The sequence below is a fragment of the Cydia splendana genome, chromosome Z (genome assembly GCF_910591565.1).
Source record: "Cydia splendana chromosome Z, ilCydSple1.2, whole genome shotgun sequence".
Lineage (NCBI taxonomy): Eukaryota > Metazoa > Arthropoda > Insecta > Lepidoptera > Tortricidae > Cydia > Cydia splendana.
This window is the reverse complement of record NC_085987.1, coordinates 42,680,298-42,707,775: the sequence shown is the minus strand read 5'-3', so window position 1 is coordinate 42,707,775 and position 27,478 is coordinate 42,680,298. Positions and strand designations below refer to the sequence as shown.

The 27,478-nt window shown below is 40.5% G+C and overlaps 2 protein-coding genes across 2 annotated transcripts; one reads left to right on the top strand and one right to left on the bottom strand.

Annotated features, from left to right (window-relative positions):
• Positions 1 to 810: 810 nt before the first annotated feature.
• Positions 811 to 14,686, bottom strand: LOC134804152 (rho GTPase-activating protein 1). Its single transcript, XM_063777098.1, has 9 exons — positions 14,347 to 14,686; positions 14,153 to 14,278; positions 8,338 to 8,462; positions 5,089 to 5,243; positions 3,829 to 4,146; positions 2,748 to 2,983; positions 2,147 to 2,347; positions 1,484 to 1,590; positions 811 to 1,018 (listed from the first exon to the last, which is right to left on the bottom strand). The coding sequence occupies exons 1-9, from the start codon at positions 14,393 to 14,395 to the stop codon at positions 848 to 850; spliced, it is 1,488 nt and encodes a 495-aa protein (XP_063633168.1). The 5' UTR covers positions 14,396 to 14,686; the 3' UTR covers positions 811 to 847.
• Positions 14,687 to 24,795: 10,109 nt separating this feature from the next.
• LOC134805217 (peptidyl-prolyl cis-trans isomerase-like 1) lies at positions 24,796 to 26,584 on the top strand. Its single transcript, XM_063778526.1, has 2 exons — positions 24,796 to 25,040; positions 25,116 to 26,584. Exons 1-2 carry the CDS (start codon positions 24,970 to 24,972, stop codon positions 25,558 to 25,560), a joined length of 516 nt encoding a protein of 171 aa, XP_063634596.1. The 5' UTR covers positions 24,796 to 24,969; the 3' UTR covers positions 25,561 to 26,584.
• The last annotated feature ends 894 nt before the right edge of the window (positions 26,585 to 27,478 follow it).

The window sequence follows — 27,478 nt, the reverse complement described above, 5'->3', positions numbered from 1 at the left end:
TGATTATCCTTAGAGTGTTAGTCGGACGAACCACGCTTTTAGTCCCGCTGTTTTTTCTTTCCTGGTCACACCGAAGTGTAGCTTAATTAGGTACCTGAAAAATTTGAATAGGATAAGTCAGATAGAAGCAAATGCTGATGGCACGTCTCTTTTGTTCTATATCGCCAGCGCCTCGTCCACGTAAAATTCGTCAGAAACTTTCAACCCTATCTCGACGTGCTAAGGTGTGAAACTAACTAAAAATATTAATATTGGAACTGTTTTTAGAATACGCAAGGACAAACGATTATCGAGGGTTTGTTTGACTTGACAAACGTTTATGATTTTTATGAATAACGCCATAAGGCTGTGCGTTGTCTCTTAGCAAAGAGAATAGAGTGTATAGACGCGGATTTTCAAAGTAAATTATTTAGCCACTGTAAATTTACTGCCATCTTCCGATATAACATAACACTGTTAGAACGCCATTTGACTTTGATCCTTATTCTTTCACTGATATGTGAGTTAATTTATTAAATATTAATATTAACGCCATCGCCATCTACTCGACTATAGGCCAAAGGTATGGTGCAATCTTCTATAACCTTCAGCCTACTCTCGAGTAGATGGCGTTAATATTAAACAAGTTAACACATATCAGTGAAAGAATAATGATCAAAGTCAAATGGCGTTCTAACAGTTTTAATCATCTGTCGAAAATGGCAGTAAATGTACTGTAGCTACATAATTTACCATGACAGTAACTCTCTTTTTCAAATACTCTTTGCTCTTAGTGACCTTACATTACGCTAAACATTGATACTAACCCATAAATTCCAACATCAATTCATTACCAGGTCACCGACGCTTAAATAATGAATATAGTCTCCTGATTCTTGAGTAGAAAGTCGGTGAACGCGTTGATGGGCGCGATGGCTTGCAAGGACATCTGGCCGTTGGGCGGCCAGGCGAGGTTCGGGCCGAACACTACCGCGAGGTTGCTGCTCGTCATTTTGTTGAGGCAGCTCCGGTCTTGGACCTGGAGGGGTAACGGTTAAGAAATTGGCGTACTTTACTCCGTTTTTTAAAGATTAAAAATTTTCTATAACACTTTAAACTCTCGCGTTTTGTACACATATTTAATTACACAAACGGGTCTACGGGTCGGGGAATTAAAGGTAAAAACAATGAAATTATATCGCGGTAGACCCGTTTGTGTAATTAAAAATTTTCTAACTTTAAAAGTAGTGGTAATAAATATTTTCTTCCGAAATGCTAGGAGTTCCTATGATATCTAATATTAAAACGAAACTATAATTCGGTGCATAGTTACCATACACCGGGGTTTTTGGTGCAACAAAGTCCCCCGCCGCGTCTGTATGTATGTTCGCGATAAAGTCAAAAACTACTGAACGGATTTTAATACGATTTTCACCTATCAATAGGGTGATTCTTGAGGAAGGTTTGCACCTTCCCCTGCATCTCTCTTCCTAAAATGTCTTACCTTCCATAAGAATTGTATGATGTACTTCAATAGCTTGTAGTTGTCCGGCGGGAGCCATTCTAGGATGAGTATTTTCACGTGCCTCGGCTTGTCGCGGTTCGACCACACTGCGAAAAAAATACAGAGTCACTCGAGTTATTTTAAAAATGAGTCGCTTAAGTTCAAACTCGGGTAAATCCATCTATCAGATTTTGGTATTAAGATAAGGTAATATAGTAGATATTTGCTGAAATGGTCGAATGGATTTACCCGAGTCTAGTTAAGTGATAAAATGTTTTTTGCGCGTTCAGAGTGTGAAATACATATCAATAATCACTGTATCAATATGTAAACTAAACTAAATAAGTTGTACTCTCAAATTTGTATTAAATATTGGTCAATTCATTATTGGCCTAAAAAAAGAGTGATTTATCCGTTTGAATATTTTATGATCATTACAAGGGCTTATATAAAACATAACATATTATTGCTGGTGACTGTACACCAGCTGGTGACTGTACAATATGTTACACAACGAAGGCCGCAAAAATATCTGACACGATCTTATTTGTAGTGCAATAAGATAGCGTCACATATATTTGGGGCGTTTGTTGTGTAACATATTAATGCAGGTACGGGATTATCTAACTTTGTATTTATTTCCTTTTGGTGTCGGGCACTTACGTTGGAACTTCAATATCTCCTCATAAAGGTCAAACGTTAGTAATGGCTCCTCGAGATCCCTGAGGAAGGTTTTAAGCAGAACAGCGGCGTTGTGAGGATCGCTCCTGAACGATATCGGCTCGCCGCGGTTGCACTGTCTCTGGAGCTCTTTTATCACGGAAATGTTCGCCGATCGACGGAATATACCCTCAGTTTCTAGTGCTGTAAATGAAATATATAAACGTTATAAATATTTTCTATGTAAATTGGTTTGTACTATATGTAATGTTGATAATTGTTTAATTTTATTACAGACAGAGGACATTTAACGGCGGCATTTTAAGAGTAAGAACTGTGCTGTCGCCATAAACGTGAAACTTGGCTTGAATACTAAATCCTCACGAAAACATACCAATTATTCTCTATTTAGACTAGAATATGTCCTCATGGTTGACAAATCAATTCCTTAACAAAACGTCACTACTTTGAAAAAAAAACCCGAATTGTTATGTAAAATAAAATAAAAATGTGATAACTATATATGGACGCATACAGTTACTGCGTTTAAATTTTTTTTAATACAGACAATCACAATATAAGTAATTTAATTGTAGGTACTCACCATCCGGCTGCGAAAGGAACTCCACACACTGCCTCACCACCGGCGGTATGGCATCCACCATATTGGAATTATTCTCCTTTATGAACTGCAGCGACACCCCAAACTGCTGCGTCGGTGGCGGCGAGAGACCGTCCTTACGGGTCTTGTCTGTCTGTTCCGCTATTGGTTGCTTTTCCGATATTAGTTTGGCGGCTTCGGCAGCTTTTGGGTTTTTGGAGAGTAGCAGTTGGTCGTACCTGTGAAAGACAGGTGAAATTGAACCTTGTATCAATGCACTGCGTGGGCTATCAAAATCGCTGCAGACTTTACTTGGTCTAACCATACCTAAGTGAGAAAAAGTAAAGCCAAACAAAATGAAATTAAAATACGATTTATTTTGTACATTTTGAAACTAAAATATAGTATGCTTTGTTAATAAATAAATAAATAAATAAATAAATAAATAAATAAATAAATAAATAAATAAATAAATAAATATTATAGGACATTTTTACACAAATTGACTAAGCCCCACGGTAAGCTCAAGAAGGCTTGTGTTGTGGGTACTCAGACAACGATATATATAATATATAAATACTTAAATACATAGAAATACTTAAACAACCATGACTCAGGAACAAATATCTGTATCATCATACAAATAACTGCCCTTACCAGGATTCGAACCCGGGACCATCGGCTTCATAGGCAGGGTCACTACCCACTAGGCCAGACCGGTCGTCCAAATAAAATGCTCAAATCAAAGATGACAAGTACTTTAAGTAGATTATTTTTATTGATGTAAACTATTTTAAGTCTTCGTTCGATGGCACCGATTATGAATAATTGAACATTCTTTTACTTAACACTGATTTAAACTTTCACGATTTTTACATATAATATTTGAAGAAAACGGGACTTAAGTAATTGCGTATAAATAAGACTAGTGGTCTTCACCCAGACCATGGGGACAATGCCGTCCTAGAAACGTCGGAATTTTAATGCTTAATTATACGCGATTAAGTCCCATTCTTCTATATAATTCTCTTACTTATTACATATATTCGATGCAGACTTTATTGCAGGTCACACGAATACTCACTCAATAACCTGCTGTGGTATCCTCAGCTTATCCAAATCCACATGCGGATGCAATTCATGTAGGTAGTTAAAATACATGACCTTCCTCCCAAACTTCACGCTTATGGCCGGTTTCAACATCTGCATGACTATCCTTATGAAGTTTGTTGGGTGAACCAGGTACAGGGCTTTAAGGTTCTTCTTGTATTTCCTGTCGAAGGCCTTGTAGGCCTTCCAGAGCCAGGAGGTGGGCGGCTTGTTGTTCCTCGTGAGGCCGCAGTGTAGGTACACCAGGCTGTAGTCCTGCTCGACGTATTTGTCCAGGGTGGACATCAGGTACCTGAAATCATCGACAAGTTTAGTGTGGTGACTATGGGTCTATGGGTTGGGTTTTTTTTAGAGTAATGATAAAAACAATTTAGGAACCAAAACATCTCAGAATAGTTTTTAGTTACATTGAATTTGGAACTTAGTTAATAGATAGCTGAATAGATGGGAAACCTTTATAATGATAACAAAAGGTCTGAGGGAAAATGTTGAAACACCTTCATAATAGTAGTTTGTGTTACAAGGGATCAAAATGATATATTTCCGTCAAGGGCGTACATTGAATCCTGAATGAAGCGATGGATTCTACTAAAATAGAATCCTGAGCGTAATGAGGGATTCAAGTGTTAACGCCCAAGACGAATTAATTTTGATACCGTGTGACACATACTGCTTTTCACATCAACTATGAGGAAAATAAAAAAATCTTAGTGTTGACACAAAATATTATGTTCAAAATATTATTCAAGCTAAAAAAATAATGCAAAAAATAACAAAAACAGTGTCCTAGAACTGAAAAGTGCCACTTTGATCCCCCCTAGCAGGGAGGAAAAGTGCCACTTTGATACCTCGTAGCGGGGAAGAAAAAGCCCTTTGATGTGAAAAAGATGAAAAAACCCCTTGATGTCAACGAGAACCTCTATAATAGAGGCAATTTTTTGTTTAACCAGATATTTGGTATGATCTGCATAAATGGAATACCTGGTTAATTGACACAAAATTGCCGGTCCCTTATAGAGATTTTAACTATGCAGGTTTCACTGTATAAAAATTAGAATAGAAGCAATTTTATTCATAATAGGTGACCCTCTTAAGATGAAGTGCTTAGTCTATGCACACCCCCTTTTCGATTTACTATTCGTGTGTCGGCAGGACTCATCGACCAACACATTCAACTTTCTTCACATATCAGACAGACATCCTCAGACTAGACAGATACATAACCCTCACTTACTTGAGTAGCTTGTCCGGGGGTAGCTCCTTATTGGACGGCAGCCGGCAGGCGGACACGACGATGATGCGTCGTCCGATCGCGTCGTCGCCCACCACTTCCACCAATCCGCTGTCGTTAAGCTCCGTGAAGTTGTCGTCTAGCGTCGTTGCCGCTATCTGTGAGAAGTCTTGTATTATGTACAATCAAACAACAATAAATCGCACGCAATAAAACGTAATCACGCTACACGGGAGTCCTTGTAGGCAGAACTGGAATTGATTAACCTGGTTTAGTGAAGACGAGCAGTCGATGCATCGGAGATTTGAGAAAAACTATGATCTTTTAAACTGGTTAGAGACTTGTGCCTATCTAAAAGACATTCAAAATACTTGCAACAAGTGTTATAAGACGCGTTTTCTTTATGTATACAATTTGTGGTATAAAACCATTTTTTAACCAGCGTCAAAGCTGACATATACGATTCTTAGGTATCTATATATAAAATTTCAATAGTGACAATATAATGAGGTCCCAGCGACTTTCATAATGATTGTCACTGTGACAAGGTACAGTCGACATCAAAAATAGGTTTACATTTTTCGCCTTATTACAAAGGGCTTGTGCACAAATCACGCGAGGTTCGATAGGGGGAGGGGGGGGTCACGAAAAAATCACGATAGATCACGTTGGGGAAGGGGGGGTATAAGGAAACCTCACGTGTATTTTTCTACAGTGAACGAAACTAAGAAAAAAACCTACCACATGAGTAGATACGTTTTCTCGGTTTCGTTAAACATAAATCTTAACTCTACACTTCAAAATAGGGAGTCTATTTAGCGAAAATAGAAAAATAAACAAGATTTTCTATATACAATACTATTTATCTTAAAATTAGGTCAAATGAAAAATTTTCAAAAAAATACACGTGAGGTTGTGTGAGGGGAGGGGGGTAACCAAAAACCTCACCAAATATCACCAAGGGGGAGGGGGGTCAAAAAGTAGCCGAAAACACTTCGCGTGATTTGTGCACAACCCCAAAGGAGCTAGGTGCCAAAGTGTAAACATATTTTTGGCGTCGACTGTACAACATGTTACTGAAATGTCTGTACGTCTCACCGCGACTGGCACGACTCCTAATATCGCGATTGCTGTATGAAGTCGTGCGACTTTTGAAAAGTTATGCTAGACATGTATTGCTCTACTAGCTCTACCTACATACATATGTTACTGTCCGGATAACCCGGACCACCTTGCCGTATCAGTTGCACGATCAATAGTCTTATCTACATATTACATCACACGTATGCGCTGGCGGACTAGCTATAAAAAGTATTACACGACCCGTAAAATCTGTCTAACCTAACTTTGCAACGATTTGAATGGAATGGAACAACATGAGGGAGTGTCATTATAAACGTCATATTTTCATAGAAATTAGACATGACATTGACACAAAATTTGGCCTGCCTTGCAGAGTTATCTTGGTCTGCCTATCCTATGCACTACCTACATGCCCCATGCACTTTCGTTCAACCGTGTGTAGATGTACAGTATGTATCAGAACGAAAGGCAAAGAAAGAGACTCATTAAAATATTTAAGTCATACTGAGCAACTTTTACTATGGGACCAACCCCGAAAACGCGGAAAATAAAAACCGGGCAAGTGCGAGTCGGACTCGCGCACGAAGGGTTCCGTACCATAATGCAAAAAAAAAAGGAAAAAATGCAAAAAGAAAACGGTCACCCATCCAAGTACTGACCACGCCCGACGTTGCTTAACTTTGGTCAAAAATCACGTTTGCTGTATGGGAGCCCCACTTAAATCTTTATTTTATTCTGTTTTTAGTATTTGTTGTTATAGCGGCAACAGAATTACATCATCTGTGAAAATTTCAACTGTCTATCACGGTTCGTGAGATACAGCCTGGTGACAGACAGACGGACGGACGGACGGACGGACAGCGAAGTCTTAGTAATAGGGTCCCGTTTTACCCTTTGGGTACGGAACCCTAAAAATTGACTCTCCCATAGGAAATTTCAACATCAGAACAGCAAAATGTATGAAACATCAATTTTTTTCCGCGTTTTCGGGGTTGGTCCCATAGTAAAAGTTGCTCAGTATGACCTAAATATTAATGGGTCTCTTTCTTTGCCTTTCGTTCTGATACATACTGTATTTCTGTGTAAATCTTAGTTTTCAATATTCGTATTGTATGAAAAACATAGAGCAAAAAAGTCATTCTATCATTTTTATCAACTTTGCTCAAATACGTTGGCGATTGACAACAGAAATTGTTCAGCACCAAAGCTGCATAAAGTTGTGCACGGAAATTAACCATCGAATTCGGTCCCACCGACCAGTGGCGGATTTGCTTGAAGGCTGTTTTAGGCGCAGGCTTAGGGTGGCAAGATATTAGATTAGGGGCAGCAGTCTATATACAAAGGTGCTGAGAAAAGGGCGGCTAGTATAGTTGCTTAATAAGGGGCCTGGGGTCTAAGGGCGGCCAAGGCTGCAAGTCCGCCAGTCTGATCCGCGCGGCGCTCCAGTATGCAAACGGGACATCGCTACAATATGGGCATAGCGCTGTCTCACTCACACAGAAGCCTCGTAACCTTAAACCACAGTATAATAAATAGTACTAACGTACAGTATGGACAGATGGACACTCCCTGCCTCCCGTTGAAAGTGCCGCCCACCCGCTCTCGGTTACCTCACAGTTACCGGCTGGCAAGGACGCGACGACGCGGTGCGCAGAGCGGAGGCCACGTAAAATATTCAAATATTAAACAAATATTTACAAAACCTATCAGATCACACTGAAAACAACAAAATATCTATGACACCGTAAGATCGTGAACCCGTTAGTTTATAATCTAACGTAGGTTAGGTTAGGATAGATTGTAATCTCCCTACCGTCAGTTTATAATTTAACTAGCGATATTATAAACTGACGAGTGTGTTTACAATTTTACGGTGACATCTATATGAACAAAAAATCATGTTTTCAACTTACGTAATATTTTTGTGGCCTGAATTTAGATACCCACCTTACAGCATAATACGATTCTTATTTCTTCCTAATACGCGCAATGCGTTTTGAGTCATTGAGGTCATCGAACTTGACAACAAAATGGCGGGAACCCTAGCACGTCTTATTTCACTCACACAAGCAAGGTACGCGTTCACCTACACGAGCTTAGACTGTGTGCGTAGGAACGAGTTTGTTTCATACATTTGATCGCCAGTGTCCGAGGTGTGCTTAAACTAACCTCAGTGTAGATCTCCTCGAGTTTAGTAGCCAGCTCCTCCTCGAAGTTTTCTTCAATGGTCCCATCGCTGGCCGACCGCTGTAGCAGGTTGTCGGGTATATCCAGTAGTTCTGGTGGCAGACCTCCTAGAGAAACAAATTAGAACTAAATCAGAAATTAGAATTGGCTTTAAAATTTATAGTTTATGATGGTTCATTATTTTTCACCACACATTTCAAAAACGGATAACAAAGTTGCACTTTGCTATCAGTAATTCACATGTGAGTCAAAGTAATCAAATGCAAATTTTGAGTTGTTTTCTTATGTTTGCTGGTAGAATTGACTTTTAAATGATGATTTTGGATGATATATATTTAATAACATTCATTTGAATTTGATTTGGTTTGATTTTGTTTGATATTATACATTTAATATTTGCTTCGGGTTGGTGTGGTGAAAAATTTTGAGTTTCACTCGGAGGCAAATTTTGTTTAACCCTCGTGCTTTGAAACCCTCACAACGCTCAAGATTCCATTTTTCGAACCACTCGCTACGCTCGTGGTTCAATTTTGGAATCTTTCGCTTGCTCGGGTATCAATATTAGCAAGAGCGGTTAAACAACAACTTTGCCCCCTTGTAAAACAAATAACTATTGTAAGTGGGTAGTTTTTGCACAGTGTAGTTTTCCCTCAGTCACCTAGACCACGAACGCTGTAAAAGGTTCGAAACGTCGGGATGTAGTATGAATTCAATATACGCGACATAATCCGTTTTAATATTTTTATTTCATAAACAAATTAGAGTCAGACCAAGCTAACTCGGCAGCGCTTTTGATAGCACTGACTGTGCAAGTGTTATTCAAAAGTTACGTCAAACTTCTATTAAATTATGACGTTTAAAATAACACTGGCACAGTATGCGCTTATGCGCTATCATAATCGTTGCAGAGTTAGCTTGGTCTGACTCTATCGAAGTGGTATTACTAAGAGAACCAAGAGTAAGAGTAGGCTTGTGTCGGTCATGAACGAAGAACTGTTAAGAATGAAATCCCATAAAGTACCGAAAGGAACTAGATCTTTTTGCACGCTTTAATCGGTCTTTAGGTCCTTTAGTTCAGTGGGATTGGTGAGCGCTTGACATGAGTGAAACAGAAAATAGATTGAAAGAAATGGTTCACAATGACACTGGCACGTGTGTGAACGAGATAAAAGAGTATCGTGCAACTTAAATCGTAATTCAGTTGCCAAAGATTATAAAAAAAAACTACTGTAAAATCGATTAATTTTCATTCCAGCTCTCATGACCGAACTGAACTAAAGGAACTAAAAGACCGAACTAGTTCGTTTGATCGATAGACCGAGAGCGGAGCGCTCTCTGTTAGTGACCGAGCAGGCACAAGCCTAAGTAAGAGTACTAAGAGTATAGTATTTGTAATAGCCTCCTATATGGAGTATATGGTGGCCAGTACCCGTACCATGACTCACTGACAGTGTCAAAACTGACATATACGCTAACGTGTACGTAATTTACTTTCTATACATCTTGCTCGCACTAATATGCGAGTACGACATTGAAAGTAAGTTACGTTCTCGATAGCCTATATCGTCAGGTGACAACCAAAACTCACTAATTAGTTACTAAAAAAATATTGAACAAAAATCAACCTTAAATTGCTACGGTTCACTATGGCTATGAACTTGTAGTGGTAATAAGTGAGTTTTGGTTGTCACCTGGCGATATGTCAGTGCTAAACTGGTGGTAGCCACACTGGATTTTATTTGTGGAGTTGCTATAGTAAAAGTTGATCATGCAAATGAGAACAAATTGCTTACATATATCTGGTAAGTACAACTTACAAAATGTCACCCAGTATTAGAGCCGACAGGGGCGAGAAAGCAACTAGCGATCTACCATTTTCTCACGCAAGAAACGCATGTATATGCAAATTTAAATAATCTGTGAATAATTTAGAGCTACGTACAGTCAACTGTAAAAATATGGGTGTACAAATCATCTCAAAAATATGTCCCATAACTCTTATGTCAGTGAATTAAGAACTATGGGACATATTTTTGAGTAAGTTGTCTACACCCAACTTGTTTTTACAGTTGACTGTGCATAACTTTGTTCATGGAGCACTTATGAGATCACTTCGGTCTTGTTAATCGTTATTTTTAAACACTCGCCCCACTCGTAAAGCAAATATGTAGGTACTCGCTTCTCGCTGTAGGTCGCTGTCACTATAGAAATCGCTGGTGTGACATTTGAATTTAAGAATCCAGAAAAACTTTAGTTTGGAAGCGCGCGGTTGTTTTATGCGATAAACGCAGCGTTAAACGCGATGCGTTTGCCGCACACCCGTTTTACATCAGAAAATCTAGGCAATAATACAACTTGTTACAAACAAAATTTCCACATTTTGGTTAAAAAGTACAACCGTTACTGTAATAAAAACCAAAATCATGCACTTGCACAGTCGATCCACATCTTTTTGTGCATTTAGGTATTAATTTGTACCTAAAAGTCCAGTGACTTAGCTAGAAGTGGGCGACACGGGCCCCTGCCCTCTGCCTCGCACTTAACCCGTGGAGCGCCCTAAACAGACACGTGTGCTGGTAACTAGTATAGGAGTTCCATACTGGGGCGCTCCAGGGGTTAACGGGGCCCGGCGGGAGCCAACCCTTTATGTCACCATGGGAATACACATTGAAAGAAAAGAGCGTCGCAGAGGCGGCTTCGCCCACGGCTAGATCTAGATTACTTCAAGCTACGCCGTTAAATGCCAAGAACATTCTAGTAGCAAATGTCCAAAATGTTTTTTCGGTTGTGTTTATACTATATAACTTATATATAGTATAAACACAAGACAGCAGAAAATAAGCTTCAATATCCTTCTTTCGGGAACCCAAGACGTCCCAAGAGACAACTTTTATTTTTCTGCTAGTTTTTTACGATTCAGTCGTACCTATTCCTAAACTTTTATAACAACGACAAGTGCAAACAAAAATACATCTTAGTGACTTTCCTCAAACCATATTTCATTCAAATTATGTCTAAAACTGTCTGCCGCGTCTTTAAAGAATACATTTCCAACCAGCCAGGCACAGAGAATGGTTCCTTCAGACATAAATAAAGCAACAATAGATAGTCAGTAACGCGTAACGTGCCTTGATTACTTAATAATATAGTCAGTTCATTCCACGAAGGCACCGACCTGACCTAGACTCTATTACGTCACGTTAAAGTTTAATTTCGGTTAATCCAACTTCGAGAGTACCTAAAGTTCCATACAGGAAGCTGGAACTGGTGTCAGTTTCCGTTGGTATGCACTATCCTGTTCTAACTATGGTAATGAGATAAGGACAGACTGTCAAATTTATCATTTTTTCATAAGGAGAGAAACCGACCGGTCGTTGTAGGTAGATATTGGAAAAGGTCATTTGAATAAGCTTTAAAGGTTACGACCGTAACTAGGCTATGACGGGTTATGATTTCCAGGTATTCAAAATAATAAGAAAAAAGAATTTACTTATTCTTGCTATCCTATTTTGAGATGACCTTTATTTGATCCTAGCATCCGCCCACGACTTCGTCTGTGTAGGATTAGTATGTACTCTCTTAATGAATTTGACTGCCCTTATAATAAATCACGAATAAAGAAATATTTCATAAATTAATTTTATTTGTTCCCTAGTATTCATATTTTATGAAAAGGGCAGTCACTTTTCATAAAATATGCTTAAAAGGTGACATTTAAATATGATTTTCGTGTTAAAAAGTATCCTATATCCTATGTTCTTTCTTAGTACTCAAACTATCTACATATCTACATAGCAAATTTCATCCAATTCGCTGTAGCATTGTAAGCATGAAGAGCTAACAGACAGATGGAGTTACTTTTATTATTATAATAATAGTAGAGATGTTTTTATAGAAACAGTAAGCGAAATTAGCTTGGGTTATACAAGTTTGACTCTCTACAACTAGCGACTATTTTTGTATAGGATAGCGCTAAAAATACATTGACAAAAAAAAGAAACATTTTTCTTACTTACATCTTTTACGAAATTTCATAAAAAATTTGTTCTATGTTCGCGATAAACTCAAAAACTATTGAACGGATTTTCACCTATCAATAGAGTGATTCTTGAGTAAGGTTTAATTATATAATTAGTTAAGGTTTTGTGTAAGCCGTGCAAAGCCAGGGCAGGTCGCTAGTTAAAACTAAAACACTTGAACTAAAACCAAACATATCTTCAAAATACCCTCAATATCCCCAATTGTCCTTGCAGTACAACAGCAACACTCCTAACTGCACATAGGTGGACCTTATTACAAAAGGCATAAGGTCCACCTATGTACAGTGTGGGTGATGATATGTATTCTATAATAAATATAATAATGACACATTAAAGATACTGGTTGTTCTCATTAATAGTTTGTGTACAATAATTAATTAGATTAGACAGTTTCCTTCTATACTAATACTTCTCAGATTTTCCGTTAAAAGACATAAAACTAGCATGACTTGGAATTATAGTCAAGGTTGGCAAAGTACGGCCCGCGGGCCAAGTCCGGCCCGCGAAAGGATTTAACTGGCCCGCCGCCGGTCCTTCGAAAAAATGTGTATATGACCATTATGAACAGCGATATAATAAAAATCCGTTTTTGCTGTAAATCTGGCCCTCCGCTGAAATTCCTCCAAATTTTGGCCCCTCATGAGGAAAGTTTGCCCACCACTGATCAAGAGCAATGTAAATACACAATATTTTCATACAATGTGACCCATTGGCCATTATTATTGTTCATGTCAAAGTATTTTAAAGTTAAACAGTTCTGTGCAATCTCTATAATTACTGTATTACACTATTTTATACCGCAGTTGTCATACTCTGTCTACTTTGAGAATCATTAGATCAGAGTCAGATATTAATTTCACTGATGACATAACAATTTCAATGTAACACTTCAGTACCTACAGTTGTTTACGCTTTAACTAATAAATCTCCATTGAGCTTGCGGTTTCACTGCGCCTTAATTTCATTTTACCCATTTACCATATACCATTCACAAAACGGGAATCCCTGAAAGCCTATTTTTTTTTACTCAAAATACATCATTCGCAAAATGCCTAAACTTTAAATCTACATTAATCAACTCAAATTACCTACATTAATGAGTGCTATATTATTTAACTTACTAGATTCTGTCCAACTATGCATAAAAAAAATATTTCTGAAACTTTCTGAAGAGGTTCTAAGGTCCGTACGTTTTCTAAGGGGTTTTCAATCGTTGCCATCCATAGAGTTAACTAGACACTGAAGCTCGGGAGACGCTAGTATTGGGTGGCCAAGTTCTAGGTTACTTATATAATAAGACCAATTAGTTATTATTATCAGAGTCATTGTATTAGTAAACAATAACTACTCACTATAACAATCATAAAAATAAAAACTTAGTGTGAGACAAATATGTTTATTTATATTTCATAGTTTTCACATAAAAGATAAAGAAAAGTTTTATTAATAATTGAATGTTATTGTCTCCCAGTCTTATATTTGTATGTTTCATGTTACTCTTAGCTACTTCCCATCCCAGTATTAGTTTTATTGATGCAATGCTTGCATAGCATGATTACATGGTAAAACAATAAATTAATATAGAACATTAAGCAATTTCATTGCTAATAAAGTTGCAAAATGGGCAGTACGAAATTTCGTGTCTTTATCCAATCTGCCTTGCGTGATTAGCACTATTATAAGTGTTTATGTTTCTTTATCTTTTCGCGCGCCATCTGACGCAAAAATGTGAATAAGGTGACCTTAAAACAACTTGCCTAGATCATCGCTGGGTATGGGCTGCGTCAGCTCCGAGTCGTCGAACTCCAGCCTGGGTTCGTAGTCGTGGTACTCAGACAGGCTGGTGAAGGACTCGTCCGCCTCCGCAGTGTTTCCGTGCATAACTGCGTACGTTGCAAACAATCAGTAATGTTTACCTTACAAACGCACAAATATCTAGGATAATCCATACCTGAATATGCTCGCATGGGACTAAGTTTTGGCTGATACTCGGACTCCATGGCTAGATAAATACAAAATCCTATTTTATTCGCTATTTACTTCACTTTTAGTCAGGGCGAACCAGATTTCGAGACAGAAGACTCTGTCCTAACGGCAATATAACGACGGAAACGGATATGCATCGCGTTAATACTAAATTTCAGTGAATCAATTTACAAAGTGGGTAGATATTAGTAAAGTAAATATTAACGCCCGATTGAACACTCACTCACTACACAAGTACTTAGCATTTCTTTTTCGTTTTCCTATTTACGTCATTACGTCAAAGTCTGGTCCAATCGGTACAATTCGCATTCAGATTTTTAGTACAAATTTATAAGTTGCGTCAGTAATGCCAACATTGGAAGTTATACGGCGGAATAAACGTTACGAGCATAGATGGTAGGATCCAATAGATGTGCTATACGCGTGCGTTTGTGAGGGACAAAACATACGCAATGCGACATTATGATTGTTCGAATTTATTTTTTGCCCGGTTGCCCCACCATAATTTATACTATAAGTGTAAATAACATTATTTGCGGTATTTGACACATTATGACTGACGTATATAGAGATGTAACTAACGCAAATCGATTGTCACAGCAAGCGATTACGATTGGATGGCACGTAGACTGAGGTATCGAATTGTGACGTATAATGAATTTTTATTTGAGATTTAAATAAAGCTAGAATTATATGGTTTTCCCGCAAGCTACCGGTCGGTCGGTGTATTTAATACACCGACCGAGTAGGTCGCACCCATTGTCAAAATTGAAACTAACTGGGGATCTATTTTAAAGTTTATTTATGTTATTTCTGTGTCAAATTTGTTGTCTGTTAAGTGACGATAAATATATCCATATTTACAGTTAATTATCTACCCTTTCCTTATTTTTATATTTAAAAAAAATGAATATTTAATTTATTTGATAATATAAAACAGATACATACAAAACTTAAGAACTAAAACCCGTTCTGAGCCATGCCGGGTCCAAAGGTCCCCATCACACTTGCAGCGTTACCCCGCTGTATGGCGATGGAGACCTGTTGGACAAGCCATGACTCAGAACGGGGGTCATTCCCCTTTTCCCTTAGGCGCTTGCCGATCTCTCTAAATAGCTCACGCGCCTCCCGTCCCCAGGGCCCGGCTGTCTCGACGGCAACGGGCACAAAGTCGTAGTTGGCTCCCAAGGCAAAGTATTTTTGGTGCTTGTTTTTGGCGGCAGTCTCTGCCGCTGAGCCTGCCGACTTAGCGGTGTGTCCTACATGGGACGCAGCAAATGTACTCACACAAGTTGCGTCCCATATAAGACACCGCCCTCTCCGCCAGGGAACCAAGGTCAGCCCGTCGGGTCGTTTTCCGTCTGTTCGAGACAGCCCTGGTGGTTCAAGGAGGCACGGAACACCCACCGACAGCATGGCTCGACGTACGATTTCATTTAGAGAATGGTGCCTGGGGAAACGACCGGCGCATCTCTGGCAGCTGAGCCCATGGTGGCCGTTCTCTTCCACCATCACTCCGCAGATGCAGCGGTGCGGGTTGCACACCTTGCACCCCAACCTTAAGGCCACTGCGATCCTAAGGGAATCATTGTCCAGCAGTGTGCCTAATTGAGGGGATGGCAAGGCGTGCAGCCACGCACCCGACTCAGGCTTGGAGGCGGCCTTGAGACGCGCCAGATCAGTTCCCGAGGCACCAGCCTGTAAATTTGCGTGGCGTAGCCTACAGAGGATGTCATCCCAGCCCCTCTGAACGGCCGGGCTATCCGGATGTTCGTTGGATGGACATAATGTGGCCCATTTTGCTAAGGCATCGGATGCGAAAGGTATGCAGATATTTGTGCTCTCTATTGCAAGTATGCGACCAACTAGATCAGCTGAACCGTGTATCGAGGCCAAAAACGCCACCAAGCCGATATCCTGGACTCGACGGATACCGAGGCCGCCATAGCGAACAGGTAAGGACGCCTGACGGCCCTGATCTACGCTCAAACTTACGTTCAGTACTGTTTCTAGGATGAGTTTTAATGTGTCGTCAAGGGTTTGTAGGTCCTGTTCGAAAAGCCAAGTCGGAGATGTTCGTAGGGTGTACACGGTACGAGGTAGTGCGAAACAGTTCCGCAGAAGAATGAGGGAGACGTGCCCAGACAGATTAACCAGGTGCTCCCGTACTCCCGAGAGTGCCTGCCTTTTGCTTTGTAGTACAGAGCTGACACCCTCGGAGAATATGGGAGCACCTAGGAGTTGGAAGGAGGATTTAACAATCTGCCTCATTCCCGGCAGAACCGTTTCGAGATCTGTGAGTGTTTCAAAAGTTATATCGCCGCAAGTAAAGAATTCGCACTTTGAAGGGTTAATCTCTAGTCCTATTGTTTTTAATGCTGGTATTAAGGTCTTTAAATTTTCTATGACAACATCGGGGCTACCTCCAATGACACCATCATCAAGATACCATACGTTTAATGGTGCTTTAACTGCAGAAATCATTTTATGTATGGCCAGACAGAATAAAAGGGGCCCTAGGGGGTCGCCCTGTTGAGCGCCGACTTGAGACTGGATGCGTTCACCCGAGTAAAAGAGATTACTCGGGGAAGCATAGCATTGATAGATAAAGGGGTAAAGGCGTGGAATTTTGTCAAGAACTTCATTTAGGATGACGTCTCTTTCTACACTATTGAAAGCATTTTTAATGTCTATCTTGATGATGATGTCATTCGTTGTATGGTGATCCGTTGCGAAGTGACGAGTGGCATGTATTGCCGCTTCACAGCCCAGAATTGTGCCAAAACCCAACTGTCTGGGCTGCAAATAGCCAGACATTGTTTCTCTTACTGCTCGGCAACAGAGTTTAGCCGTGAGGCGCCGGAAAATACTGCCTACTGCAATCGGTCTGATGCCACCGTCTTTTTTAGATAAGGCGCAAAGAGAGGCCCCATAAAGAAATGGTCTCACCTCCATGTTTAGCATACCTCTCAGTAGGAAATTGCATAATTTGGCGAGGGCCTCTAGCAGACGGGGGCCGTTGTTCCCGGCGGCCGGCGAGATTAGTTCTTTAAGGTGCTGTGGTCGCAAACCATCGAGACCAGAGGCCGACCCATTATAAAAAGACAAGATTGCAGTGGTTACGTCTGAAGGCGTTACAGACAGAAAGGGGCTTGCAATGTTAGGCTCAGGCGGCAATGTTACTAGCCTAGATGGTGGCGGATGTTTCTGTTTCAAAGCAAGTAGGGTATTCTTATTAGAGGGAGCAAGTGCGGAGTCCGACAGAAGCAACCGAACGGCTCCTCTCAGATCACCGTCGTGTACTTTGGTCTCGATGGTGCGGTATAATGAGGCGGGTTTGGCTGTAGCTGTGGATGGAAAGTATATTTGAATGTTATTAATATTGTTTTTAACTTTAGACGTGAGTGATCGGCGCTCAGTGGCGTCTGGCACCCTTAAGGCTGAGTATGAGAACGACAATAGACTAATCCAATCGTCAACGCTATTAGTATGTAAGCAATTATCGATAATTGAGCATAGCTTATAGGCAGCGAGGCATCTGGCTCCCTTAGGGATGTGTCTAAGTACTGGCACATTAGATTTGAGTATTGGTAGATCATCTAGTCGGTTTCTTGTATGTTGTGACAGTGGTACTACGTCCAAGATTCCGGTTTGGGTGGGATTGGTACCGGAAATGCCGCTGGTACCGTGGTGTCGTCTCAAATGGATATTCAGTCCCCTCTGTCCCTTAAAAGAGCGATTCTGAGGGCAAAGAGGACAACGTGTTGAATTATCCAGAGTGGTCGGGGTCAATTGTCCTGTAGGCCCGTGGCATGCCGGCTGTGGTGGCAGCACTCTTTGCAGTGATGGTGGCGGCGGCGGTTGTGGCAGCGACATCGGTGGGGACGGTGGCTGAGACTGTGGCGGTACCGGTGGTAGTAGCAGCGGTGGCGACGGCGGTAACGAAGGTTGTGGCAGCGAAGGTGGTGGCGATCCCAGTGGTGACCGAAGTGGTTGTGGCGGATCGTGTTCATTACAGGATTCGTCTGTGTCGGTTGCTGACGCAAACTCATCTCCTGACGAAGAAATTCCGTGTAGGGACTTGGGCGAAGCGGGCCCTGGGGAAGGTAGTGAGGATGGTCGTGCATTTGTAGCTGCTTTTTTCCGTAATCTTGTGAGCATACTATTGGTAGTGTTTTTTGTAGTTAATCTTCATCTGACAGGGGGTCATTATACGGGTATTTTCGGCGCCACAAAGTGGCCCAAGATTTGAAATTATGTGTATGTGTATGTTAAGGGGCGTAAAGAAGAGCACTACACTAATAAAACACTTATTTATGCGGAAAAGGAGTACAAAAGTAAAAGAAAAATGAAAAATTCATATCGATTTACTTAGACGACTACCGATTCATAACGGTGGTGTCCGGCCAACCCTAAAATTAAAAAAAAAAGACGTAGAACGTAAACGTTCGCAGTGCAGTTGTTTTCCTTTGTGATTTCGATGTGCAAAACATTTTACATAGTATTGCTGTTGTGAGTGACAGACGTCAAATACCGCAAATAATGTTATTTACACTATAAATTTACGTTGGGGATTGAAAAAAATGTGAGACTGTGACAAGGACAAACAATAATAGCGCTTTTGCTGCTACTCCTACTGAAAAATATATAAGACTATACCGTTCGGTCATTTCCCCCCACCCCTCATGCCTGAGGGGCTACCGCGAAAACCGAAATTCGCAAATTGCGGGGATCTTACTCTTTTACTCCAATGAAGGCGTAATTAGAGTGACAGAGAAAAATGCCCGCAATTGACGATTTTCGGTATTGGCGGTAGCCCTACTGATCCATTTATACTAGATTCATGGTTACGAGGTATTAAGGCCGTAAGGCCCCGTTCGCACGGCAGCTTTTTCAACGCGCGTTAAAAAAGCGTTTGAATGACACAAATGGATAACCATGTATGTATTCACACGAAGGCGGTTTTTAAGCGCGGCGCTTTTTTATCGAGCACTGTTCGATTTTCGGCGTTGAGCGTTGGCGTCAAACTGAATAGACCATACGGAAATCCGTGTATCTGTTCTCACAAGCGTTGAAAAAGCGCCGGCGCTGCTGTCAGTTGGCTGTCAAGTGTCAATTTTTGGTGTCAATCGTCAAGATTATTATTAGTTTCACCTTAAAAATGTCAACTTATGCTTACAAATTCCTGAAATATTCAAGCTATATTAGTAGTAATAGCAAAAAAGTATGGCTTTTCTGAGATGCGTACGTGGCAGTACGACTCACAAGTGATTTTTAAGCGTTCATATGAACACAAATATTGGAAACGGTAAAAAAGCGCCAACGTCGGGTTTTAACGCAACGCTTTTTAAGCTGTCGTGAGAATGGGGCCTAACACACTATCGCACCGCACCGCGACCTTGGTGCATCGCACCCATAAGTGAGAGCGAGAAAGAGTTAGCTCACTCGCTCGCACCCATAAGTGAGAGCGAGTGAGCTAACTCTTTCTCGCTCTCACTTATGGGTGCGATGCACCAACAAGGTCACGGTGCGGTGCTCTAGTGTGTTACCACTATTAGGTCTACACAGGACGCACTCATACGTTAAAATGAGATAAACACTGCTGCGAACACCGAAGTTTGGAAATTACGGGCATCTTTCTTTGTCACTTTAAGCCCCCCATTCACACCTACCTTGTAGTCCGCCACAACACACAACAAGTACAAGGTTGTTGTGTACTACAAGGCGGACTACAAGGTAGGAGTGTGAATGGGGGGCTTTAGGCTAACCACAGACGTTCGGAATCCTGGGCTATTACCGCGATAATCGAAGTTAGTACATTTCAAGCAACTATCTAGAGCAAAGAATATAATACTCACTATAAACCTTCGAGCAACACCGGCTTCCGACACATCGGAAGGGAGGGGCCCAAGCGATATCTCACCGTACAAATCTTTCTGCCATTTTTCGCGGGGGGAAAGGTGCACACAGTCGCACTTCTCACACACTTACATACAAAATCCAATCTGTAATGACGACACAAATACATAGAAAATGACACACGTCAAAGACAAATCTTGCAAACCTCGATCTCTTTTTGTGTACGGACGAGTGACAAGTGTCACAACACGCACACTAACACATTTTCGTTGAAGTATGTTATTGTATTCTGAGAGATGAGAAGTCGGATTTGTCGCTCGACCGATCCGCAATTTGTACTGAGCGAGCAAAATCGATAAATCCAACAATTACATGAGACTAAAATATAATAATTGTGTTTGAATGTAATTAAACGTATGATATGAAAAAAAAAATATTACATGTGAAATGTAACACTTTCTTTTTGTAAATTTGATGTCCCCGACCTCTTTTTATAACAAAAAACCGAGCAAACAGGCATTTTTATGCAGCAGTGTTCACGCGCGCGTCTGGACTCGGTCTAGTGAAAAATCCAAGTGCAACTAGTTTTATTACCCGCGCTAGATTAGATTGACGCGCTAATCTTGTACCTCGGCAGAGGGGAAATAGTGCGAATGCCGCCTCCCATCCGTGTTGCTCGAAGCTATAAACCCTTGTTTGTCTCGGAGTTGTTTGTAGTATTATCAATTGATTTAAATAAAAGGCATATTTATGTTAATAGAGACATTGTATTATTTATTAAAAAATATTTTACATATAGAAATATACACTGAAAATTAAACCCTGACAACTTAATAAAAAATAGACATTAATAAAGCGCATTCACAAAGTTTTCAGTATAATACAAAAAATTTTAGGCATGCCTACTTAATACACTTTACACACACAGATACACTACGCTTTACACACGGCATTTTACACAGATTTCCAACTTGTATTCATACATTTCTTCACGGTTAATTAATACGCTTTCCAGATGCGTTATGACGCGGTTCCTTCTGAACCCACTAAAGCTGTGAATTTCACTCAAATATATATCTTCAACAGCCGTTGCTCCGCATTTAGCACATTTTCTATGTGCATTGCTGTAATCCATGTAGGTACAGACTTACAGAGTCTTAAGTGGTAGTACCGCTACGTTGTGTTTATTATTTAAAGATTTAATAAATAACATTTTCGTTATGAACTTTAACCACAGCAGTTGCACAGAGTCAATGACAAATATATTTTTTTATTATGGTGGGTAGAAGTACCTACCCTCCATATATTTTTTGAACATTGATAAAGACAGTTGGAAGCAAATATTAATTATAAAACTTCTTCTTCTTCTTAGTCGTTATTTTGGTCGTTATACTCTTTGCAGGGTGTCGTGGTCAACTGCTGACATCAGGCACAGATATTGCTTAAAACAACAACTTGTTGTTGTGTTGTTGTTGTTGTTGTTGTTGTTGTTGTTGTTGTTGTTGTTGTTGTTGTTGTTGTTGTTGTTGATTATAAAACTTATTCGCGTGTAATTCAGTTTTAAGTGTTTTAAGTCCCGTTTTATGATTAATAATGTAAAAAATTCGTGAAAATTTAAATCTAGAGTTGGGAGCAATGTTGCTGTAGTAAAATGTTATTATTTTTATTACTGGCAACTTTTTCTAGGAGGCCAAAACACACAGTCACACATAGAAGCTTCAGGCGCACACATGCGCCTGAAGCTTCTATAACTCGTATAATCGTATAAGGCCAAGCGCGCACCACGACTTTTTGTCGCGCGATAATTTAGTCGCAGAAATGTAACGTATGTGTTTATATGGCAGTGCGCGCATATGCGACAAAAAAATCGCAGCGATTTTAAAATTGTGATTTGTCACATTTTTCCGCGACTGCTCGCGACGCGATTGTCGCAAAGTGAATTGCGGCATACGGAGTTGTATGGCCCCGCGCGCACTGCGATAATAAAATCGCACCCGGACCTCAGTCGGCATATCGCTCTCCAAGCGTCAACATGTCGGAACCTGCTGCTGAAGACGCTAGATGTTGACCATTTAATTATGAAAATAGAAGGAGATCACCTTTGTGGTATAAATACTCAAACTCATACAGCGATCACATATTAAAGACGACGTTTCATGACAAACTACTGGTACGAAATCCATGTTGAGAATGAACAAACCGCGACTTTTTCATCGCAGTGCGCGCAGTGAATTTTCTGCGATATATTACAGCGCGATTCTAAAATCGTGTCGCAAAAACTAAAATCGTGGTGCGCGCTTAGGCTAAGAGGACATAACTTTCTTAGGAAGTGAACAGGACTTGATCTAGTCTAGAGTAAGTCCATCAAAAGTCTGCAGCGGATTTGATAGCCCACGCAGTGCACGTGTTATATATAACGTCAAACTTCTATAAAATTATGCCGTATAAATGACACTTGCACTGCGTGGGCTATCAAATCCGCTGCAGACTTTTCTTGGTCCGACTCTATGTCACTCTAATGATGTACGCCTTCATTGGAGTAAAAGAGAAAGATGCCCGAAATTTGCGAACTGCGTTGTTCGCGGTAGGCCCTCTTATCAGGAATCCGAATTGGGAATACAGAGGGCCTACCGCGAACCACGTGCGACGTGTTGCCTCCTTGTCACACATACGTACGAATTTACAAGTGCGAAAGAGAGGCAAGACTTCGAACGTGGTTCGCGGTAGGCACTCTGATTCGGAAACCTTTAGGCCCCGTTCGCAAGGCAGCTTTTTCAACGCGCGTTAAAAAAGCGTTTTGATGACGCAAATGGATAACCATATATGTATTCACACGAAGGCGGTTTTTAAGCGCGGCGCTTTTTTATCGAGCACTGTTCGATTTTCGGCGTTGAGCGTTGGCGTCAAATTGAATAGAGCATACGGATCTCCGTGTATCTGTTCTCACAAGCGTTAAAAAAGCGCCAGCGCTGCTGTCAGTTGGCTGTCAAGTGTCAATTTTTGGTGTCAATCGTCAAGATTATTATTAGTTTCACCTTAAAAATGTCAACTTATGCTTACAAATTCCTGAAATATTCAAGCTATATTCAAATAATACGTTGTAATAGCAAATAAAGTATGGCTTTGCTGAGATGCGTACGTGACAGTACGACTCACAAGTGATTTTTAAGCGTTCGTATGAACACAAATATTGGAAACGGTAAAAAAGCGCCAACGTCGGGTTTTAACGCAACGCTTTTTAAGCTGTCGTGCGAATGGGGCCTAAAATGCTCTTTTTCATACAAAATGCTCGATCGGCGCAATCGTTCTGTATTTTTCTGAACGGGAAAAATACCTGTCGTTCGTTCCGAAGCGCAGCCGTGCGTTCGTGTGGTTAGATAGAACGGAAAAAACTCGAATGATGTCATCCCGAATGCAGTGCCTACTATATTTTGTTTGACTCGCCGCACACGGACGGAATTTTTCATTCGGTTTATGGAGTGTAGAAGTACACTCTACCTTCCATAATTCGGTTTCCTTATAGAATGACAGCTGGGACGTGGCTATAGGATAGACACATGCATAGTGCCGTCTTGCTTGTACCAGTCATTCCATACGGAAAATTCCGTGCGTCTGCGGCTTCGAGCAACACGAAAGGGAGGCGGCATTCGCACTATTTCCCCTCTGCCGAGGTACAAGATTAGCGCGTCAATCTAATCTAGCGCGGGTAATAAAACTAGTTGCATTTGGATTTTTCACTAGACCGAGTCCAGACGCGCGCGTGAACACTGCTGCACAGAAATGCCTGTTTGCTCGGTTTTTTGTTATAAAAAACGGTCGGGGACATCAAATTTACAAAAAGAAAGTGTTACATTTCACATGTAATATTTTTTTTACATATCATATGTTTAATTACATTCAAACACAATTATTATATTTTAGTCTCATGTAATTGTTGGATTTATCGATTTTGCATGCTCAGTACAAATTGCGGATCGGTCGAGCGACAAATCCGACTTCTCATCTCTCAGAATACAAAAACATACTTTAACGAAAATGTATTAGTGTGCGTGTTGTGACACTTGTCACTCGTCCGTACACAAAAAGAGATCGAGGTTTGCAAGATTTGTCTTTGACGTGTGTCATTTTCTATGTATTCGTGTCGTCATTACAGATTGGATTTTGTATGTAAGTGTGTAAGAAGTGCGACTGTGTGCACCTTTCCCCCCGCGAAAAATGGCAGAAAGATTTGTACGGTGAGATATCGTTTGGGCCCCTCCCTTCCGATGTGTCGGAAGCCGGTGTTGCTCGAAGGTCTGCGGCCCTAGGAAAATTCCTGAGTCGTATTCCAATGCCCGCACGTCTATAGGATCCTAATATCTATGATGTACTTAATTGAACCTTTGTTTGCAGAATTTATTTTTAATCTGTAAAAAAGTTGGTATGTCACTGTTGTCAGCAAAGAGGTGGCAAAGAGTAGTAAGTAATGAGGCTACCATATCTCAAAAAAAAAAAAAAAAAAGTAAGTAATATAGGTTGTCAGCTTGACTTGACTTTTGTTGCTGTTGGTGTTGTGCGTTGTGCTTGGACTCTTGGAAATAACCTGAGACAAGGCTCTCTAGCTTGTTTCCCGGAGTGTATTCTCTTATAAGTAGTCGGAGTAAATTCTTGCAACTATTCAAATATCACGACGCATTACTGGTTGTGGAAGAGCCTTTAATCTAGTACATACTTTAGTTGGACTATAAACATGCTTGGTTACTCAAATGCCGGGATACCAGACAAGTCGTGGCAGCCTCCTGTTGCAGTGCTGGAAACATCGTAAGTCCTCTAAATCCTAAAATCAAAATTTCAGTCTCTAACAGTGGGCTATCATTAATAAATCGGTTGTTTCAGGATGGGTGCGGTTGTTGTAGAAATGTACTGGAAGCATACTCCATTAACCTGCCGAAACTTCATGGAGCTGGTTAGGCGAGGTTATTACAACAACACGAAATTCCATCGTGTGATACGGGACTTCATGATCCAGGGTGGTGATCCCACAGGCACTGGAAAAGGTGGCCAGTCTATCTACGGCCCACAATTTGATGACGAAATAACCACAGACTTGAAACACACTGGTGCTGGTATATTATCCATGGCTAATGCAGGCCCTGATACTAATGGCTCACAGTTCTTCATTACTTTGGCACCGACTCAATGGCTAGATAATAAGCATACAATATTTGGGCGGGTTCAAAGTGGTATGTCTGTAGTCAAACGAATAGGTCTTGTTGAGTGTGACAAGAATGATTGTCCGGTGGATGATGTGCGGATTGAGAGAGCATATATACCTAAGTAATAGAAGAATTTTCAATCAACATGTGAATGTTTTGTGCCGAGCAGTGTTCAATTAAGTGCTAATATTTTCTTCACCGTTTTTATTAAGTAATTTACTATCTATCAGTTTTCACCATGTGCACATAACTAAGAATGCTACAAATCAGAAAAATTGTATGTCTTCCAAACAGACCCATTAGCAAATATGAGTGCTGGATGAATTTGAAATAAAGTATTAATTTGTATGTCACACAAGCCAGCATATGTTTTGATAGTGGCACTGGGTTTATAACTATTGTAATGTTCCATTTCATTGTCTAAAGCCAGGGGCTGATTCACATAATGGGGTAAGATAAGTTTAACCTATGAAGCACCTATTGCCCATAGGAGATTGTATGGAATGCTTGTTTCTCGCATAAGAAATGTATGGCATAGGGCTTTATAGTTAATAAAACAGGATGAGGAGGGTTCTGTACAAATTTACAGTTTTCACATTTTTCCCTGTGCTTGTAGTGTAAGACAGTATGACTTGCTAAATTTTATAGTCTTACAAGTTTTCATTTTTTCACAACTTCAAGGCACTGTAGACCTGAGTATACAGTTTTAATTTAACACATTCAACACCAAGAACCCGACTGTCGGGTACACTGTTCGTAGCGACTACGCGCTACATACGACGAAACCGTGGCTACGCGCTACGAGCGTAACCCGTAGCACTTAGTGGTATTGAATGTGTTAAACTCGATGCCTACACGCTTTTCCAATATAAAGGATCTTGACAGACACACGGACGGACAACAAAGTTATCTTATAAGGGTTCAATTTTTTTTATGGGTACGGAACACTAAAAATGATCTTAATGGTCACAGAACCTAAGCACAATAGCACAATAAGCAGAATTCTGTTGCCTAAAGCTGTAATTGCAGCCTGTTATTACAAGATCAAAATGTATGTGTTAATTACATACTCTGATTGTAACAAAACTGTACAACCATTCCTCCAGTTTAATAATATGTAACATATGTTTAAAAAAATTAATGAGAGTATCCTTAAAAACAGTGAAGAATTATGAAATAAAACTCATTTTTACAATTTATAATATTTGTTTCCTCATTCATTTACCCCCTTTTTGCTTCCTGGATAATAAGGGGTATTACTGCAATGTTCTGCCGCCAGAGTGCAGCACTACCGCCTCTAGTAAACCATAGAGTAACTTATACTGTGCATTAAACTGTTTTTTTTTGACAAGTTTTCACAGACAATAAAATATGACATTGATGCATCAAGGCGGTTTGTTAACAAGGGCCTACCAAGAAACGCGAAAATCGAAATTTAGTTATCTGTCTCTTTCTCACTCGAATATGCAAGAGTGATAGAGAGGTTTGATAACGAAATTTCGATTTTCTTGTTTCGCGGTAGACCCCCAGATTGTGACGGATTGTGGTAGTAGCGCCCCCTACGCAGAGTTTTGCGTAATATTCCCTATTATAACCAAACTATAACACATTGATTGTCAGCGACCCGCTGAGCGGGTTCTCTGTTCGTAGGCGCTATAATAAGCGCATAGCGTTGTCTCTAGTTGTCTCGTTCAAATATCGGAGTGACGTGCGACGTGCGAATCGCATCCAGTGTGATAACCGCCTTATTGGCAACGAACGTAGCTAAAGCCCCCCATTCACACTCCTACCGCGTAGGCCGCCTCGTTGGGTAGGATTGTGTATGGGGGTTGCGGACTACGAGCCGTCCTACAAACGGCTAAACGGTAGGACGGCTCTTAGCCCCCATTCGCACGACAGCTTTTTCAACGCGCGTTAAAAAAGCGCTTGAATCTGTCCGCACTCTAAATTCGATTTAACGACCAAGGCTTAAAGTCGAAAATCCAACAACGCTTGATAAAAAGCGCCACCGCTGTCGTGTGAATACATACATGGGTCTCCATT

What these genes read in the sequence shown, in the direction of transcription:
- LOC134804152 (XM_063777098.1), bottom strand. Translation starts at nt 14,395, where the DNA reads ATGGAGTCCGAGTATCAGCCAAAACTTAGTCCCATGCGAGCATATTCA. An exon ending in CATACCCAGCGATGATCTAG is followed by an intron (nt 8,463 to 14,152) that starts GCAAGTTGTTTT and finishes TTGTTTCTCTAG; the next exon opens with GAGGTCTGCCACCAGAACTA. An exon ending in GGAGATATTGAAGTTCCAAC is followed by an intron (nt 1,591 to 2,146) that starts GTAAGTGCCCGA and finishes TTTTTTTCGCAG; the next exon opens with TGTGGTCGAACCGCGACAAG.
- LOC134805217 (XM_063778526.1), top strand. Translation starts at nt 24,970, where the DNA reads ATGCTTGGTTACTCAAATGCCGGGATACCAGACAAGTCGTGGCAGCCT. An exon ending in GTTGCAGTGCTGGAAACATC is followed by an intron (nt 25,041 to 25,115) that starts GTAAGTCCTCTA and finishes CGGTTGTTTCAG; the next exon opens with GATGGGTGCGGTTGTTGTAG.